Below are 20,599 nucleotides of genomic sequence, written 5' to 3' on the forward strand. Positions count from 1 at the left end.
AAAGAATACAAAAAATTAGCCGGGCATAGTGGTGAGCGCCTATAGTCCCAGCTACTCGGGAGGCTGAGGCAGAAGAATGGCATGAACCCAGGAGGCGGAGGTTGCAGTGAGCCGAGATTGTGCCACTGCACTCCAGCCTGGGTGACAGAGCAAGACTCCATCTCAAAAATAAATAAATAAATATATAAAGTGTACAGGCCAGTCATGGTGACTCATGCCTGTAATCCCAGCACTTTGGGGAGGCTGAGACAGGTGGATAATGAGGTCAGGAGATGGAGACCATCCTGGCTAACATGGTGAAACCCTATCTCTACTAAAAATCCAAAAAATTAGCCGGGTGTGGTGGCGGGTGCCTGTAGTCCTTGCAACTCAGGAGGCTGAGGCAGGAGAATGGTGTGAACCCACGAGGCGGAGCTTGCAGTGAGCTGAGATTGCGCCACTGCACTCCTCCCTGAGCAACAGAGCAAGACTCCATCTCCAAAAAAAAAAAAAAACAAGTGGACATACATGAGATACTTGGTTTTGGTAGAATTTACTCAAGTTCTGGGTGAAATTTGAGCCAAGTCTAAAGTCTCTGAGATATTAAGTTGTATTCTAATGTCAGTATAAACAGTATGGTACTGATGTAAGCAGGAATAAATGGTAGTGGACTATCAGCCTTAAGTATATGTTGACCTTTAGCTCGTACTGAATCTGACATTTTGTAGAATGAGATTTTTACCTTAACCTGATACACAGAAAATAAAAGAAGCATAAAAGGGGTCGAGCATGGTGGTGGCTCACGCCTGTAATCCCAGCTCTTTGGGAGGCTGAGGCTGCAGATCAGTTGAGCTCAGGAATTCAGGACCAGCCTGGGCAACATGGAGAAACTCCGTCTCTACAAAAAATACAAAAGTTAACCAGACATGGGGGCGTGTGCCTGTAGTCCCAGCTACTCAGGAGGATGAGGCAGAAACATTACTTGAGCCCAGGAGGTGGAGGCTGCAGTGAGCCATGATTGTGCCACTGCACAGTTTTTATGTAACAAGCATGGATTATGCATGTACTTTTTATAAAGCTTGCAGAGTTATAGATAAAAGTTTATATAAATGTTGAGCATTTCCTCTGTCAGTTTTGCTCATTTACTAAAGGTTGAAATTTGTCTGAAGGGATAGACATCTACTTAGAAGAGTAGCAGGTCTTCCTCTCCTGTGCCTTAGGCTTGAGTGCACAGCCCTTGATGAAGGGTGTGGCCAGGGCGGAGCCAGGTCCCTACAGACATCTGTCCTTTCTCAGGGTGCTGTAAAAATACTATTTTCTCTGTGCACTATGTTGAAAGTGCTACGCTAGAGCATGTGCTGATAATCCAGGAAGAAGACCTTAGGATTTATGTATATATATTTTACTTTATTAAGAATTTTTTCTATTTTTGTATTTAAGAGGTACATGATATGTAGTGTGGTATAATGTGCATATTATTTAAAATCAATGTTCACAGTTTGTGTGCATAAAAACATTGTGCTACATGATCAGATTTGGCCACCATTAAACATGATTCATAGCTGTTATCCATGGAGATACTCTGTTGCATGCCAACCAGAGGCAGATTTTGTTAAACAGTAACATATTAAATGCTGTAATAGCTTCACTTTTTTTTTTTTTTTTTTTTTTTGAGACAGAGTCTCTGTCGCCCAGGCTGGAGTGCAGTGGTGCGATCTTGGCTCACTGCAGCTTCCGCCTCCCAGGTTCATGCAATTCTCCTGCCTCGGCCTCCTGAGTAGCTGGGATTACAGGTGCCCGCCAACACTCCTGGCTAATTTTTTTCTATTTTTAGTAGAGATGGGGTTTCGCCATGTTGGCTAGGCTGGTTTTGAACTCCTGACCTCAAGTGATCCACCCACCTCAGCCTCCTAAAGTGTCAGGATTACAGGCGTGAGCCACTGTGCCTGGCCTATAATGTCTTCAATAGCTTATTTTTCTGTCAACATTGAAAGCACCCAGGCTTATAAAGGAATACCAACAAATCCTCTTGGAGACATTTTTCTGTATTCCAGAAATAACATTTTCTTCAAGTTTCTGTCTAGTTCAGAGCTTTATTTTGTGTGATTCATACTCAATTTTCAAAGGTATTAAAAATATTTTGTGGGGTTTGTGTGTGCAGTGAGTTTTTGTTTGATTGTTTAAGGGCAGATGGTGCAAAGATACTTCTTTATTTCTCTTTTTTACTCTAGATGGTCCTCTGCCTGACCCAACTATGATCCGTGGCAGTGTGCCAAACCAGATGATGCCTCGGATAACTCCACAATCTGGTAAATAGTGAAAAAAAAAATTTATTTTAAAAGAATCCCTGGTGTACTGCAAGATAATACTTACTACCTTGATACCCACTTTATGCCAACAGCAAGTGTCATGATTACCTGCCTATAGAGGAAGAGGGGGTGAAGAGCAGGTTGGCTGGCAGATCACAGGGCAGGTGACATTAAATGATCAAACATCCATTTAAAAACAACTGCAGGCTGGGCACGATGGCTCATGCTTGTAATCCCAGCACTTTGGGAGGCTGAGGCTGGTGTACCACCTGAGGTCAAATATGAGACCATCCTGGCCAATGTGTCAACCCCGTGTTCTAGTAAAAATACAAAAATTAGCCAAGTCTGGTGGCACAGGCCTGTAATCCCATCTACTCGGGAGGCTGAGGCCAGCGAATCACTTAAACCCAGAAGGCAGAGTTTGCAGTGAAGCAAGATCGTGCCACTGCACCCCAGCCTGGGTGACAGCGAGACTCCCATCTCAAAAAAAAAAAAAATAGCAGATGGTAAAATTTGTAAAATTCAGTTTGAAGATCCTGTTAGTTAATAATGTCTGTTTACAACAACTGCTGTGAGACAGATTTATTTATACTTACAAGGTTGAAAGCCAGTTTATTAGTCCTGATAAAATCATATAGAATCAGGGCATGGTGGCTTACACCTGTATCCTAGCACTTTGGGAGGCCTAAGCGGGCGGATCACGAGGTCAGGAGATCGAGACCATCCTGGCTAACACGGTGAAACCCTGTCTCTACTAAAAATATAAAAAATTAGCCAGGCGTGGTGGCGGGCTTCTGTAGTCCCAGCTAATCGGAAGGCTGAGGCGGGAGAATGGGGTGAACCTGGGAGGCGTGCAGTGAGCCGAGACCACACCATTGCACTCCAGGCCGGGCAACAGAGCAAGACTCCGTTTCAAAAAAAAAAAGATATAATCAGACATAAGAATTCTGTCTTTTATTCTTCAATTTCAGAAAGGCTTTCAGATTTAATATTTTGCACATTTTCACAGGTTTGAATCAATTTGGCCAGATGAGCATGGCCCAGCCCCCTATCGTACCCCGGCAAACCGCTCCTCTTCAACACCATGGACAGTTGGCTCAGCCTGGAACTCTCAACCCGGTTAGTTTCACGTCTTTAGTAATCTGTTTGGCTTTTACCTGGTATTTTGGAAATCCTGTGTGTTCCTAATTTATAAATACTCACAGTTATTTAAACAGACTGTAACTCCTAGTTCTTCTGTAATTCTTCTGTATTTAACTCTACTAGAAAGCTGACCAAAAAACGAAAACAGCCAGGCCCTTGTCCCTGGAGTGTCAGTGTTTAGTGGCCTGCATGCATTTTCATGGTCACCTCTGTTCCCTGATGTCTGTCCAGGCAGAGAACTGTCTTTTGCAAGGTTGATGGTGCATTTGCCTGGTTCTTGAGCTTGGAGAAGAGAGCTAGGCTTCTGCTCCTTATGCGAACTCTTCACCAGTCTATCTCTCTACCTTGACCCCGACCCTCCTGCTGCCCTTTAGAGTTAGCTGGTGCCTCTGAATCTTGGCCCCTTTGTGGGCCAAGTGAGCATTACTACTTCTCACTAATCTGCTGTTTTCAACAAGTAGTTCTGTCCTTCATTTTAACCTGTAAGACAGATGGTGTTATCTTATGAAGTTTTTTGCCTTTGGAGATTTCTTTCTTTAAGGCCTGAATTTGTGTAGGGTAATTTTAGAAATGAAATGTAACATTGCTAGAGCATTTGTGGACCATGAATGCTACCAGATTCTGCCACAACTTGTAAGATTTTACTTGTTTTTACATATTATGGGTCTTAGAATTTGTGTTATTACTACATCACTGACATGAGCTCATGAAATTGTGATTAACTCTCCTCACTTAACAGAGCATGCAAAGAAAGTTACCTGCTCTCCTTGTGCTAGACATATTTGTGTACCAAGAGAACGTGTGTTTGTTCATCCTCTTACTATTTCTTGAGAGTAGACCTAGGTAAACTGTGAGGCTATTTCCCTTTATCTGCACAAGAGTCAGTTGTTCTATGACTTTCTTCCTTCTCCTCTCCAGCCCTCCACCTATACTCCTGTCTTTGACTTTACTTAATAAACCTGACATTAGGACCTTTTGATGATTTTAGCTATAGTGGAATAATTGTAATGAAGCAGTTTGGTGATCTGTGTTTTTTTGCAGCCTATGGGCTATGGGCCTCGTATGCAACAGCCTTCCAACCAGAGCCAGTTCCTTCCTCAGACTCAGTTCCCATCACAGGGAATGAGTGTAACAAATATGCCTTTGGCTCCGTCCAGTGGTCAAGCTCCAGTGTCTCAAGTATGTCTTATAAGTGGATTTTTTACTTATTTTTGATTCTTGAAATTCCTCTTGACATAGGTTTTTATAGGAAAGAGTGGCAGCAAATAGTGGGTGAAAACATGATTTTTTTAAAAATAACAGTTTTAAACTTAGGGTATTCTGAACCTGAAGAGATTATTCTGTGACATAGCAATGGTGTTAATTGTTACAAATTAGGAAATAATTTAAATGGATGGTTTTGTTTTTAGTAGTGAACACTTTTAAATAAATCTTAGAATTAAACACAATGTAGAAGGAACTTTGGCTGAAGAGAGCATAGGCAGTCCCTAGAGCACTGTGCACTCAATTCTGTCAATTTTTCTGCAATGGCTGAGGCCATTCAGCTGAATGGTTTGAAGTCTTTTAAGTGCTATATTGATGGTGCTGTCCAAAGCTGTATCCCCAGTAATAGGGTATTTTACACATTTTGAAATAGACACATTGCTACTCTTTGTTTAACCAGTTTGTGTCCTAAATTCATATAACATGCCATGTAAGTATTTCGTTAATTCTATTTTGAATTGCTATCTTATGTTTTTTGTTTTAACAGGCACAAATGTCTAGTTCTTCCTGCCCAGTGAACTCTCCTATAATGCCTCCGGGGTCTCAGGGGAGCCACATTCACTGTCCCCAGCTTCCTCAACCAGCTTTGCATCAGAATTCACCCTCGCCTGTACCTAGTCGTACCCCGACCCCTCACCATACTCCCCCAAGCATAGGGGCTCAGCAGCCACCAGCAACAACAATTCCAGCCCCTGTTCCTACACCTCCTGCCATGCCACCTGGGCCACAGTCCCAGGCTCTACATCCCCCTCCAAGGCAGACACCTACACCACCAACAACACAACTTCCCCAACAAGTACAGCCTTCACTTCCTGCTGCACCTTCTGCTGACCAGCCCCAGCAGCAGCCTCGCTCACAGCAGAGCACAGTAGCGTCTGTTCCTACCCCAACAGCACCACTGCTTGCTCCACAGCCTGCAACTCCAGTAAGTAGACATTTGATTTAGGCAGAATCATTAGAGCTGTACTGTAGTGTTATATTATTTCTGGGTAATTTCTGTTACTCTCTTTTGCTTTATCTCTTACTGTTTTCTCCACAAGTAGAATGTAATCTGTTTTTCATTAGGGACTTTCTTATCCTGTTTTGCATTCCTGTGATAGGACCTTTCATAGCAGGAGTGTAAAGATTTTATTTAGCTCTGACTTTGACCATTATGTTTCATGTTGTATCCTGAGGTCTGAAGGTACCTAAAGGGGTATGACAAGGGGACACAGTCCTTCTCTTTATTTAGTATATTATTTAGTGCAACACATAAATTTTACATGTATTTAAAGAATCTTTTTCAAACAGTTTGAGCTGTAAAACCTAGAGATTAAATTGAAAAATTGCAGATTTGGGCGGGCACAGTGGCTTACACCTTTCATCTTAGCACTTTGGGAGGCCTTGGCAGGCAGATCACTTGAGGTCAGGAGTTTGAGACCAGCCTGGCCAACGTGGTGGTCAGAGACAGGTCAACCCTGTCTCTACAAAATATACAAAAATTAGCCAGACGTGGTAGTGGGTACCTGGGAGGTGGAGGTTGCAGTGATCCAAGATCACACCATTGCACTCCAGACTAGGTGACAGAGTGAGACTGTGTCTTTAAAAAAAAAAAAAAATTGCAGATTTATGAGTCCCTGTGACCCTAACCAAAGTTAAAAAATCTAAGATGAGAGAATTATATACCCAGAACAACCTGTAGCTTCCTTGTGAGAGGTTGGTTATGTATATAATAAAAATCCAAATTCTTATCTAATAGTTGAATCCTTATTAATATAACTTTTTTTAAGGTTTAGAAGCTTCTACTTTGATATCGATACTAATATATTAGTTCTCAGTCACGTTGATGAACTGAGAAGTCCCATGAGTCACAGCCATTTTATAAAGTACTGTACTTGATGGACAGCTGGTTCATCGTGGCCTCTGATAGACAAGGAAGGACAGAATGAGAGAGAAACTAGTGGATCTGCTTGATTTTATTCTTTATAAAATCAAAGTAGTTCCAGAAAATACTGACTTCTCATTAGGAGGTTTCTTATGACAAGCCTTAGGGAAAAGACAGGGAATGCCAGTTATCTCATTAGAATCTAGTGATTCCAAACAGCCACTCTGTGGGACATCATTGTATTCATTGTCTCCTTTTCTGTACCTTTGAAATTTTCTCTGGTGAGAAGGTAAAAACAAAAAAGATAGCCAGTCTTTATTATTTTCTTTCACTCGTTTCTGTATAAATGTGAGCTCCTCTGAAGCAGACATCTTTGAAATCCCCACACACTGCCAGATGATGATAGTTATCAATGAAATAGTTGCTGGCTCTTTGATGTACAACCAGCCAACCAGTATTTACAAGTCTTAATTCTCCTGTTCTTAAGTATAATTAAAGGAGGTGAAATGGGCAGAGCAAATGAAAGCACCGTGAATGAATATAAGCCAAGAAATAGGTGGCTAATTCTGCTGTCTTATTGCTTACCTTACATTCTGATTGTGTCATTGGCAAACTCTGTGTGTGTCTCACCCACTCCCCTTGCTTTTCTGCCCAGCTTTCCCAGCCAGCTGTAAGCATTGAAGGACAGGTGTCAAACCCTCCATCTACTAGTAGCACAGAAGTGAATTCTCAGGCCATTCCTGAGAAGCCGCCTTCCCAGGAAGTGAAGATGGAGGCCAAAATGGAAGTGGATCAACCAGAACCAGCAGATACTCAACCGGAGGATATTTCAGAGGTGAGAGTAGGGCAATTACTGTTTGATTTGGTTAGGACCCCAGTCTAAGAACCCAGTTTTTAAAAAATATTGCAGAAAAATACTTTGATAATTAGATCTCATGGCGTAGATTTTGCATGAGAAAGGGTGTTCAGACTACTGATTCCCAACTAGGTATCTTTGAAATACTAAAAACTCTTACCTTTTAGTCTAAAGTGGAAGACTGTAAAATCGAACCTACAGAAACAGAAGAGAGAAGCACTGAGTTAAAAACTGAAATAAAAGAGGAGGAAGACCAGCCAAGTACTTCAGCTACCCAGTCATCTCCGGCTCCAGGACAGTCAAAGAAAAAGAGTGAGTCTCTTAAACCGTTTGTTCTGGGGGTAGATGAAGAAACCAAAGACCCAGGGCAGAATTGCAATCATGCCTCTTGGGCCTCAGAAGTTGCCATTAATGTGATTTCATTAACCTTGAAGCCTTGGGCCTGGTCTCTTCATTGTTATTAATAATTTTTCTTTCTTTCTTTTTTTTTAATATTCACTTGCAGCAACCAATGAGTTAGTCATTCCCCTCATTTCTTCAGGGTTCCGTGTGTTAGTACCCCCTAAAAATTTTCTCATTTTTCAAGAGAGAAATGTTTGTAAATAGCCTTGACTAAAATGCAGGAAAGAATAGCAATAATAATAGCATTTGTCATTCACCTCCTGTGTGCTAAGTACCCACATTGTCTCATTTAATAATTTCTTTCTTTTTCTTTTTTTTTTTTTTGTTGTTGGATTCGGAGTCTCGCTGTGTCTCCAGGCTGGAGTGCAGTGGCAGGATCTCAGCTCACTGCAACCTCCACCTCCCAGGTTCAAGCGATTCTCCTGCTTCAGCCTCCTGAGTATCTGGGACTACATGCGCACGCTACCACGCCCATCTAATTTTTGTATTTTTAGTAGAGACAGGATTTCACCATGTTGGCCAGGATGATCTCAATCTCTTGACTTTGTGATCGGCCCACCTTGGCTTCCCAAAGTGCTGGGATTACAGGCGTCAGCCACCGCGCCCGGCCTCATTTAATAATTTCACAACAACTCTGAGGTTATTGGCCTGAAGCTTAGCAAAGTTAAGTAACTTTCCATGGGTTACTCAGCTGACCCCAGTGCATAGGCTAGGATGCAGACCCAGGCAGTCTGAGGCAGAGTGCTCAAATCCAGCCATTCCAGCAAGTGTTAATTGACTATTTTAGGACTAAAACTTTTTGTAGCTCTAGTGATCTGCAAAAAGCACCAGGTAGGACATACCTGAGGGGTGAGTCTGCCGGCTCTTACAGATGATGTATATTAAAAAGTGTCCCATTAATACAATATGTTGTAAAATGTTGGGATTAAAAAATTATTTTCATTTTAAAAATAAGACATATATATTGAGGTGTTTTAATATGGGCTGTAACAAACCCAATCTTACTATTGGCAGTCTCTCTTTAAAGTGTCTAATCCCTCACGCCTGTAATCCCACCATTTTGGGAGGCCGAGGCAGGCAGATCACTTGAGGTCAGGAGTTCAAGACCAGCCTGGCCATTATGGTGAAACTCTGTCTCTACTAAAAGTACAAAAATTAGCTGTGTGTGGTGGCTCTTACCTGTAGTCCAGTCTACTTGGGAGGCTGAGGCAGGAGAATCACTTGAACCCAGGAGGTGGAAGGAGGTTGCAGTGAGCCAAGATGGTGCCACTGCACTCCAGCCTGAGTGATGGAGAGTAATTCTGTCTCAAATAAATAAAATGTCTAATTTCACAAGTTTATTCAAGTAGTCCTTACTTTAGCACAGCTAAGTATAAGCGACAAGCATCTTTGTAGTCTGATTTCCCCCCCTCCATGACAACCCCCCAGAGGTGAAAAATATCTAAAGTAACAAATACACTCTCCCAATGATGAAAATTTTTTTGCAAATTATGGAAAAATAAGACCCTTGCTGAAATTGAAAGCTTTCTAAATCACTAGCTTCTCATAACTGTTTAATTCTATTTGAGACACACCGGCAAATTTTTCCGGACTTTCAGGGAAATATCATTGAGAACACCTTTGAACTTAATTTGATCAACGAAGTCTGTTGTTTTAGCAATACTGTTTTTGTTCTCTCTCTCTCTTTTTTTTTTTTTTTTTTTATTGAGGCGGAGTCTCGTGCTGTTACCTGGGCGGGAGTGCGGTGGCACGATCTCCGCTCATTGCAAGCTCCGCCTCCTGGGTTCATGCCATTCTCCTGCCTCAGTCTCCTGAGTAGCTGGAATTACAGGCGCCCACCACTGTGCCCAGCTAATTTTTTATATTTTTAGTAGAGATGGGTTTTCACTGTGTTAGCCAGGATGGTCTCCATCTCCTGACCTCATGATCCGCCCGCCTCAGCCTCCCAGAGTGTTGGGATTACAGGCATGAGCCACCACGCCCAGCTGTCTCTTAAACTTAAACCTAACATTCATCATTAAAATAGTACGTGTCTCTTTTTCTTTGGCTCTAAAATACCAAGCAGTTTAACGAAGGAGTGTTCTGTTCTGTGCCCCTGACTCCTTGTAGTGTAAGACAATACCAGATCTAGTCTAGTTCCTGACTTGTTAAATACTGATGTCATGAAGAAAGACTTTTCTTTTCTTGCTTAACTGCATCTCCCTCTAAACATGAGTATCTTGTATCTTGTGAACTCTTTTTGTTTGTTTGTTTTTTGGAGATGGAGTCTCACTCTGTTGCCCAGGCTGGAGTGCAGTGGCGCGATCTCGGCTCACTGCAACATCTGTCTCCTGAGTTTAAGCAATTCTTTTGCCTCAGCCTCCTGAGTACCTGAGACTAGCGCACCACCACGTCCAACTAATTTTTTGTATTTTTAGTAGAGACGAGGTTTCACCAGGTTGGCCAGGCTGAAACTCCTGACCTCAAAGTGATCCGTCCACCTCAGCCTCCCAAAGTGCTGGGATTCTAGACGCAAGCCACTGTGCTTGGTCCCGTGGACTGTCCCATTTGGCAGTCTCTTCATAAATTTTTAGAAGCCTTTGGATTCTGTTTCTAATTGACCAAGTCTGTCTTCACTGATTTTGTGACTGAAAAGTTAAACTGAGGGTGAAGGGTGTTTAAAGGTGATAAGACGCAGTTTTTTAGGAGCTGCCTGAAGCAAAGCAGGGCTTAGAATCTAGCATCAGTAATTGAGCCCATAGTGATATTTCCATGGGGACAGAGTAGTTAATTTTGTTATTTGATTCTTGGGATGCTTTTAGAGCTTCAACCTAAATGGTTTTTTAAAGTTCTTTTGCTTAATTGATAACTAATTTCAAATGCACTTCTTAAGTTTTCAAACCAGAAGAACTACGGCAGGCACTGATGCCAACATTGGAGGCACTTTACCGTCAGGATCCAGAATCCCTTCCCTTTCGTCAACCTGTGGACCCTCAGCTTTTAGGAATTCCTGTAAGTATTTGGTGGTACTTCTGACTTTGTTTTTTAATTTGATAACAGCTTTGTTGAGAGATAATTTACGTTCCAAACAGTATAGCCACTCATCTCAGATTTACAATTCAGTGATTTTTTTTTTTTTCCTGAGACAGGGTCTTATTCTGGTTGCCCAGGCTGGAGTACAGTAACACGATCTTGGCTCACTACTGTCTCCACCTCCTGGGCTCAGGTGATTCTCCCACCTCAGCCTCCTGAGTTAGCTGGGGCTACATTCATGCGCTACCTCACCTGGCTAGTTTTTTGTATTTTTTAATAGAGACGGGGTTTTGTCATGTTGCCCAGTCTGGTCTTGAACGCCTGGACTCAAGCAATTGGCCCATCTCAGCCTCCCAGAGTGCTGAATTACAGGTGTGAGCCACTGGGCCTGGCCTGATTCAGTGATTTTTAGTATATCCACAGAGTTGTGCATGACACTTTTATTTTCATCATCTGAAAAAAATCCTTTACCATTAATTGTCACTCACTATTTTCTCCCATAGCACCCCAATCCTCAGCATCAGCAGACTTCATTCTCTCTCTGGATTTATTTGTCTGTTCTACACATTTCATTAAATTGAAACATATAGGCCGGGCGCAGTGGCTCAAGCCTGTAATCCCAGCACTTTGGGAGGCCGAGACGGGCGGATCACGAGGTCAGGAGATCGGAGACTATCCTGGCTAACACAGTGAAACCCTGTCTCTACTAAAAATACAAAAAACTAGCCAGGCGAGGTGGCGGGCGCCTGTAGTCCCAGCTACTCGGGAGGCTGAGGCAGGAGAATGGCGTAAACCCAGGAGGCGGAGTTTGCAGTGAGCTGAGATCCGGCCACTGCACTCCAGCCTGGGGGACAGAGCAAGACTCTGTCTCAAAAAAAAAAAAAAAAGAATCTGCAAAGGGACATTGGAGAGCCCTTTGAGGATTACTAGAAAAAAACAAAAAATAAAAAAAAGTAAACATATAGTATGGGATTATTTGTGCCAGGACGTTCCTTAGCATAATATTTTCAAGGTTCATCCATGTTATGTTGTAGCATGAATCAATACCGCATACCTATTTATGGCCCAATAATATTCCATTATTTTTCTTTACCTGTTGATAGACATTCAGGTTGTTTACACTTTTTGACTGTTAAGATAGGACCACAGTGAACATTGATGTATAAGTTTTGTATGGATTTAAGTTTTTGTTTCTTCTTGGTATTTACCTAGGAGCAGAATTCCTGGGTTATACAGTTTGTTTACTTTTGTTTTTTTGTTTTGTTTTGAGATGGAGTTTCACTCTTGTTGCCCAGGCTAGCGTGCAGTGGCACGATATCAGCTCACCACAGCCTCCGCTTAGCAGGTCCAAGCAATTCTCCTGTCTCTCAGTCTCCCAAGTAGCCGGGATTACAGACATGCGCCACCACACCTGGCTAATTTTTTTTAGTAGAGATGGGGTTTCTCTAAAGTTGCCTCCATATACTGGGGTGCTGGCAGGTTTCATTTGGTGGTTTTAAACTGTTACTTGGCGCATGCCTCTAATCCTAGCACTTCGGGAGGCCAAGGCAGGCAGATCACTTGAGGTCAGGAGTTCAAGACCAGTCTGACCAACGTGGTGTAAGCCCATCTCTACTAAAAATATAAAAATTAGGCCGGGCACGGTGGCTCAAGCCTGTAATCCCAGCACTTTGGGAGGCCGAGACAGGCGGATCACGAGGTCAGGAGATCGAGACCATCCTGGCTAACACGGTGAAACCCCGGCTCTGCTACAAATAAAAAATAAAAAGCTACCCAGGCGAGGTGGCGGGCCCCTGTAGTCCCAGCTACTCAGGAGGCTGAGGTAGAATGGCGTAAACTCAGGAGGCGGAGCTTGCAGTGAGCTGAGATCTGGCCACTGCACTCCAGCCCGGGCGACAGAGCGAGACTCCGTCTCAAAAATATATACATATATAAATTAGCTGGGCGTGGTAGTGCACGCCTGTAATCCCTTGGGAGGCTCAGGCAGGAGAATAGTTTGAACAAACCTGGGAGGCAGAGGTTGCAGTGAGCCAAGATTGCGCCTCTGCACTCCAGCCTGGGCAACGTGTTGACAGAGACTCTGTCTCAAAGGTCAAGCACTTCCAGAGACAAAAGCCTTTTAGGAATTTTCTTCTCCTGTATCTTGCTGTCGTTTCATATGGAACACTTTAAGTTCTGTGGACTTATTGTTTCCTCATTGTACACCCCTTCTAGTACTAAAATTTTAAACATCTTTAACTTTACTGATCTCACATGTACTTTCATAAAGTACTTGAAGTTGCTTCAGTAGACTATCAGCCTGATGTCTGGAAAGTCCATAGTAGTTCTGTTTCTCTGCCCTTTGAGTAGTTTAATATCTCTGTAGACTAATGATTTAAAGAACTGATAGACATCAGTCACCTCTTGGGGAATATAGACAGGCCAGAAACTAAAACACTGCCTGGAAGATTAACAATGATAATGGATGATACTCTTTTCTCCTGTAAAAATAGTTAGACTTGAGTAATGTTTGATATCACTTGTCGTCTTTCTAGGATTACTTTGATATTGTGAAGAGCCCCATGGATCTTTCTACCATTAAGAGGAAGTTAGACACTGGACAGTATCAGGAGCCCTGGCAATATGTCGATGATATTTGGCTTATGTTCAATAATGCCTGGTTATATAACCGGAAAACATCACGGGTATACAAATACTGCTCCAAGCTCTCTGAGGTCTTTGAACAAGAAATTGACCCAGTGATGCAAAGCCTTGGATACTGTTGTGGCAGAAAGGTAAGAAATGTGTTTCAGATTTGACTATAACTTTTCTAGGATGCCTAGAATAATACAGTGGTGTCAGGCCGGGCGCGGTGGCTCAAGCCTGTAATCCCAGCACTTTGGGAGGCCGAGATGGGCGGATCACGAGGTCAGGAGTTTGAGACCATCCTGGCTAACACGGTGAAACCCCGTTTCTACTAAAAAATACAAAAAGCTAGCCGGGTGAGGTGGCTGGCGCCTGTAGTCCCAGCTACTCAGGAGGCTGAGGCAGGAGAATGGCGTAAACCCGGGAGGCGGAGCTTGCAGTGAGCTGACATCCGGCCACTGCACTCTAGCCCGGGCGACAGAGCAAGACTCCGTCTCAAAAAAAAAAAAAAAGAATAATACAGTGGTGTCTAGGGTAAGAGAATATCCTGCTTCTGGCTTTGACATGGCTTTTTTTTTTTCCCCCCCTTTTTCTTTTTTCTTTTTGACAGGGTCTTACTCTTTCAGGCTGGAGTGCAGTGGTGAGGTCATAGCTCACTGCAGCCTCAACCTCCTGGGCTCAAGCAATTCTCCTGCCTCAGCCTCCTGAGCAGCTGGGACTACAGCCATACGCCACCATGCCTGGCTTTTTTATTAAATTTGTTTTGTAGAAACAGGGTCTTATCATGTTGCTCAGGCTGGTCTTGAACTCCTGGGCTTAAACAGTCCTCCTGCCTCCGCTTCCCAAAGTGCTGGAATTATAGGCATGAGCCACGTCTCCCAGCTGACACAGTCTTTCTCTTAATGTGTGCCACAGTAGTAATATCTCTTAATATGAAGTGGACTTTCTTTAAAGGCATTTTTTCAGAAGTGGCAATTGTATGGAAAAGTTGACCAGTTAAATAATCAACAGACTGTGAGCTCATCTGGAGTAGGGGCATTCTTATATTCACCTGTGGGTGCAGATTCTTCAGCGTGTGCTGACTTTCCTGTACATACCAATTCACATTATTGGTTTTTTGTTTTTAAAATAAGACTGTGGTCTTGCTGTGTTGCCTAAGCTGGTCTGAAACTCTAGGGCTCATTCAGTCTTCCCACCTCAGCTTCCTGAGCACTCCAGGCATGTGCTACCTTGCCCAGATACTCCTGTTGGGTTCTTTGGTAAAGTGATGGAAGGATATGACTGCTAAGCCTACCTCAGTGTTTTGAAACAATGTAGTAGTAAACCGAGAATGATTTTCAGGAACTCAATTAGCCCATTTTAATTAACATAAATGAGAACTAAGATGCCACTGACTTTTTGTTTCTAATTTGCCATTCTTACTGTTCTAGCTTGTCCTTAAGGCCTCTGTGTATTTTAACAAATGGTTTCTTTTGCAGTTGGAGTTCTCTCCACAGACACTGTGTTGCTATGGCAAACAGTTGTGCACAATACCTCGTGATGCCACTTATTACAGTTACCAGAACAGGTAAGCTTGGCCAGGTGTGGACCATGGTCCATGTGCCCACTTGTCCAGGGAGTGCATGCAGATGGGCCAGCACACAAACAGTCATGGTTCATGTGTATCTGGCTTGAAGACAGCTGTATAGCACAAGTTCTGTTTTTTGCCTTCTGCCTTTGTTTGCAGAATTATAAAATTTTCTATCAGAGTAGCCTTGCATCAGTTACCTGGGTTCCTCCCACAACCTTGAGAAGTTAAGCAACTTTGTGAGTTGTTGGCATAGATGAGCCCATATGCCAGGCCCCACTTCTCTTTCTACTGTGTTTTTATTGATCACCACAGCCTGAGGCAAAACTGAGAAGATTTTTAAACTTTGAAACTCACTAGACAGCTTTTTGGAAATGTTTCCTTTTTATATGAGGCCTATCCCTAAGTAGTTGTTCTTAGAATACATGAAAACAGGATTCTGGAGTCTTTTCTTTGCCTCATTAAGCAAATTAAAAGGAAAACCTCACATAGGTTTGTACCTTACTTTTCCCAATACAGCCTTGTATGTGACAGAGGATGATTTGAGTCTAATAAACGAGGCACCTCCCTAATTTTCTCCTGCCCAGTCAATGGCTGTAATTATATAAATCGCATTCACTAATCTATCTTAACCACAATTTGTCTGCTGTTTTCAGTGATCACCTACAAACACAGCTTGCATTGGGTATTTATTTGGGGCTCTGATACAATAATAAGGCAGGATGGTATTAATACCCTTTATTTGTTTGTTTGTTTGTTTTTGTTTTGAGACGGAGTCTTGCTCTGTCACCCAGGATGGAGTGCAGTGGCACTATCTTGGCTTACTGCAAGCTCCGCCTCCTGGGTTGACGCCATTCTCCTGCCTCAGCCCCACAGGTAGCTGGGACTACAGGTGCCCGCCACCACACCCGGCTATTTTTTTTTTTTTTTTGTATTTTTAGTAGAGACGGGGTTTCACCATGTTAGCCAGGATGGTCTCAATCTTCTAACCTCGTGATCCACCCACCTCAGCCTCCCAAAGTGCTGAGATTACAGGCGTGAGCCACCGTGCCCAGCCTGCCCTTTATTTGTTAATACCAAATCCATGGTGTTCGTTTTTGCTGAACTTGTGTGCTGCAGATGCATTTCTAGCTTTGAAAAGTCACTTAAACTTTTTCTTTTATTTACAAAGAGTTAGGTGTGCTTCTAATGCTTTGTAGACGTAATGCTTTGATTTTGCAGTGAGTAAAAATCTAGCTTTTTATTCATTTGAAACCTAGAAAAGGTGGGACTCGAGTTGTTATAAGTACCTTATGTTTAAAAAAGCAAGTAACTTGACATGAAACTTTTCCCATGTTTAGTTAATACAACAGTAGTCTAAAGTGTTTATCTTTGCACCAAGCCATCTTTAATCAGGTACCTGCACACATCACTTGTGTCACTTGATGGCTGTAGTCAGTATTTAACTACTTGTGCAGGCTTTTCAGTAAACAATTTTTTTCTTTGTTTATTGAGACAGGGTCTCAGTTTGTCACCCAGGCTGGAGTGCAGTGGCGCAATCTCAGCTCACTGCAACCTCCGCCTCCCGGGTTCAAGCACTTCTCCTGCCTCAGTCTTCCAAATAGTTGGGATTACAGGTGTGTGCCACCATGCCTGGCTAATTTTTGTGTTTTTAGTAGAGACAGGGTTTCACCATGTTGGCCAGGCTGGTCTCGAACTCCTGACCTCAGGTGATCCACTCTCTCGGCCTTCCAAAGTGCTAGGATTACAGGCGTGAGCGACCGTGCCTGGCAATGGTTGTTTTAGATTATTGTTTTCTGCAGTTGTATCTATAGTGGGCTTTTGGGGTAGGGGGCAGGGGCCGTGGTTTTTTGTTTTGTAAGTGGGAAGAGGTGTGATGCCTATACTTAGGTAATGAGTAGCAGTTCTTCTCTCCCTGGTATATTTATCCTTCTTCCTCCTTTTGATTATTTACATCACATAGCGTTAATTGCTGAAATGAAAGGATATGGGTCTGTGTAATTGAAACTTTTGCTTTTATTTGCAGTAATCATTTGCTACTTGTGATCCCATTTGAGATATTTAATGCTAATCTGTGCTTTGCCTTGGCTTTCTGCTTTGTGTTCTGTCTTGCTTTTATGTTTTTTGTTGTCTTGCAATCCCTCATTTCTTCGTTTGTTTTGTGTTTTTTTTTTTCTCCCTCATGCTTGTCGTTGTCTGCACTTGGCTTTGATTGCAAAAAACAAAAAAAAAAACAAAAAAACAAAAAAAAACAAAACCCAAACTGTGGGGCCCATATATCTGCATCATTGAATGTCCTTGTCGCCGTTGATGACCTGCTCTCTGCTCCCGTCCCCCTCCTTGGCCTGCTGTGATTGGTGGCTTCGTTGCTTGGCTTGGGCTGTGTTGTGTGAACGGAACAGTTCACCCCAGTATGGCCTTCTTGCCGACAGGTATCATTTCTGTGAGAAGTGTTTCAATGAGATCCAAGGGGAGAGCGTTTCTTTGGGGGATGACCCTTCCCAGCCTCAAACGTAAGTAACTGCATTATTTTGAAAAGTGCTAATTACTTTGTTGTCTGGTGATTATGCATAGGCTTATTTCTAAACGAACTTAAGCTGTGCTGTTGCATATGGTAGCCATTAGCCACATGTTGCTATTTAAATGCAAATTAATTTAAATAAAAATTGTTTATCACATGGACTACTCACATTTCAAGTGTTCAGTAGCTATAGCTATGTCTGGTGGCTGCCATATTGGTCAACACAGAGAACATACCCATCATAGTATAAAGCTTTATGCGACATCACTGAACAAGGGACTATGTCAGCGGTGGGCAGTCGTCATAGTTCCAGTAAAAGTGTTCTGTATAGGAAGCAATCAGCTTATCTTCAAAAAATTGGAAGGTTAGTACAAGAAAACATCATTATTAACTCTTCTGAGTTTGAGGGTAATTGAACTGATAACCACCTTATGCCCTTCTCTTGTAGGTTAACAGAAGATCCAAGTCACTGTTACAGTGAATAATAGACTTTAACAACATGCAGGGGTTTAAGAGATTTGCTTGTGCTTTGCAATCCTCACAAGCTCTTACCACTTAGTAAATGGCCAAGAAAAAAATTTCAAACAGATAGTCTAATAGTTTAATCTCTTAAGATGTTGGCAGTCATTAGAATTCATACTGGGACTATTTAAGAAGGAAAAATTGTTTAGTGTAAATTTAATATTATTGCAGGTTCTTTCTTCTGTTTAGGACATTGCACAAAAATATGGGATTGTCTTGTTCCTAGTAAAAATGGGGCTTCTGAGAAAAGCTGGTTGATTTTTCTAAATTGGGTTGTAATGATAGCAGTGTCTGGGTGCTAGCTAGGAGAGTAGATACTAGGGGCCTTTGATCCTTGAAACGTTTTGACACTTGGTTAAGCCAGGAAGGTTAGCTCTAGGGTAAGTTTTCTTGATGCCAGAAGAGATGTAAGCCTTGCCACTGAACTCTCTCAGGTGGCTTACCAAATACTCTAAACTTGAAGGCCGTACATCTCTAACTTTGAAAAGTGTAGGAACAAGACCCTTCCCAATTCTGCAGGCCTATAGTGGACCCCAGTGTCTAACTCCCAGATTGTTCCGGTGCTGCTGGTCTTCAGATTGCACTTGGAGTAGCAAGACAGACCATTCAGGAAAATGCTATTAACAGAGATGAATGAATCTCTAGACCATAACTAGTATAAGAAACAGTTTTCAGTGTGGACATGTCCTCATTTTTGTAAGGAAGTATAATGGAAGTCCCAAGTTGGGCCCCCTAATGTGAATTCTAGTTGGAGAATGGTAAGACTGTTAGTTTTTGTATGTAGTGAGGCTATGAGCAGTGTATTAATGCCGAGTTTCAGGATAGGAAGCCATGTGACATTTTAAAATGTTAAATATGGGATTTTTGTACTTCGAAATTACCCCAAAACACGCATTCTTTTTTTTTTTTTTTTTTTTTTTTGAGACGGAGTCTTGCTCTGTCACCCAGGCTGGAGTGCAGTGGCCGGATCTCAGCTCACTGCAAGCTCCACCTCCCAGGGTCACGCCATTCTCCTGCCTCAGCCTCCCGAGTAGCTGGGACTACAGGCGCCCGCCACCTCGCCCGGCTAGTTTTTGGTATTTTTTAGTAGAGACGGGGTTTCACCATGTTAGCCAGGATGGTCTCGATCTCCTGACCTCGTGATCCGCCCGTCTCGGCCTCCCAAAGTGCTGGGATTACAGACTTGAGCCACCGCGCCCGGCCTAAAACATGCATTCTTAATGTTGAAATTTTATATTGATGTAAAAAGTTGTTTGTGAAAAAAGACTTTTTCTTTAAATAGTGATTTACTTCCCAGTATACACACCATCTTTTGTAATTCAGTCTAGGAACATTAAACCGTAAAAAGATACAAATACCTAACACTAAGGGTAGTAATAGACAAGATTTTAAAAGGAAAAGAAGGAATCGTATTTCTGGTTCTTCCTGGGTTCTCATTTTCTGATAAGAGGAAATTTATTTACTATGAAGTCCTATAGAACATTCCTTTACATAAACATGCATTTTGTGTGAGCCAGGAATGCAGCTATTTAAATATGTATTCTTAAAAAACCTGAATCTGTTTACACTGTGAAGTTTGTTCCTTTGGTTAGAACACAGTCAGATTGCTCATCTCTATCACTTTTTCTCATTGTGTCCCTTTTCTCTCCTTAGTACAATAAATAAAGAACAATTTTCCAAAAGAAAAAATGACACACTGGATCCTGAACTGTAAGTACAATCCCCTTGAATAGTCAGTACGCTTGACTTTTCTTTTTCCCTTTTATTCTCTTGGTTTGCATGACCAATCAGATGATCCTGTATTCTTCGGCTAAATCTACATAACATACATCTAATGGATAGTAAAACCATGGAAAACATTGAAGTACTAAGGAAGATTATTTCTTAATGTTAATTTTAATGTTCTTGATGTTGAATGCGAAACATTAAAGATCTAAACTTCTAGTTTGCAGTGAGGCCTTTTAGAGCATGGAGGACTGAAATGTGTGTTTTCTAGATGTTCCTAAAATGGATGGGATGGTATTTGGATTTATTTGGAATTTTCAGCACCAGTAATCTCTTGGCTGGGCACGATGGCCCGCATCTGTAATCCCAGCACTTTGGGAGGCCAAGGCAGGCAGATCACCCAAGGTCAGGAGTTCGAGACCAGCCTGGCCAACATGGCAAAACCCTGTCTCTACTAAAAATACATAAATTAGCTGTGCATGGTGGTGCGTGCCTGTAATCCCAGCTACTCGGGAGGCTGAGGCAGGAGAATCGCTGGATCCCGGGAGGCGGGGGTTGAAGTGAGCCGAGATCGACTGCACTCCAGCCTGGGCGACAGAGAGAGATTCCATCTAAAAAAAAAAAATTAGCCAGGCATGATAGTGTGTGCCTATCCTAGCCAGGTAGCTGAGAGGCCAAGGCAGGAAAGTGGCTTGAGCGCAGGAGTTCAAGGTTACAGTGAGCTATGATCATGCCACCCACTGCAGCCTGTGCAACAGAGACCCTATCTCTAAAGAAATAGAAACTTTTTTTTTTTTTTTTTTTTTTTTTT

The 20,599-nt window shown here is 42.4% G+C and overlaps 1 protein-coding gene across 2 annotated transcripts in view; it reads left to right on the forward strand.

Annotated features, from left to right (window-relative positions):
* EP300 (E1A binding protein p300) overlaps positions 1–20,599 on the forward strand; it is a 98,703-nt gene that overhangs the window by 57,838 nt on the left and 20,266 nt on the right. For both annotated transcript variants that reach the window (XM_023221890.3, XM_023221889.2), the window contains 11 exons: positions 2,211–2,288; positions 3,298–3,407; positions 4,473–4,610; positions 5,182–5,619; positions 7,214–7,393; positions 7,582–7,726; positions 10,689–10,807; positions 13,363–13,602; positions 14,932–15,020; positions 17,453–17,533; positions 19,717–19,773. In XM_023221890.3, coding sequence (XP_023077658.1) covers positions 2,211–2,288; positions 3,298–3,407; positions 4,473–4,610; positions 5,182–5,619; positions 7,214–7,393; positions 7,582–7,726; positions 10,689–10,807; positions 13,363–13,602; positions 14,932–15,020; positions 17,453–17,533; positions 19,717–19,773 — 1,675 coding nt within the window. The remainder of the gene's footprint in view (positions 1–2,210; positions 2,289–3,297; positions 3,408–4,472; positions 4,611–5,181; positions 5,620–7,213; positions 7,394–7,581; positions 7,727–10,688; positions 10,808–13,362; positions 13,603–14,931; positions 15,021–17,452; positions 17,534–19,716; positions 19,774–20,599) is intronic.

This window comes from Piliocolobus tephrosceles, chromosome 19, assembly GCF_002776525.5.
Source record: "Piliocolobus tephrosceles isolate RC106 chromosome 19, ASM277652v3, whole genome shotgun sequence".
NCBI lineage: Eukaryota > Metazoa > Chordata > Mammalia > Primates > Cercopithecidae > Piliocolobus > Piliocolobus tephrosceles.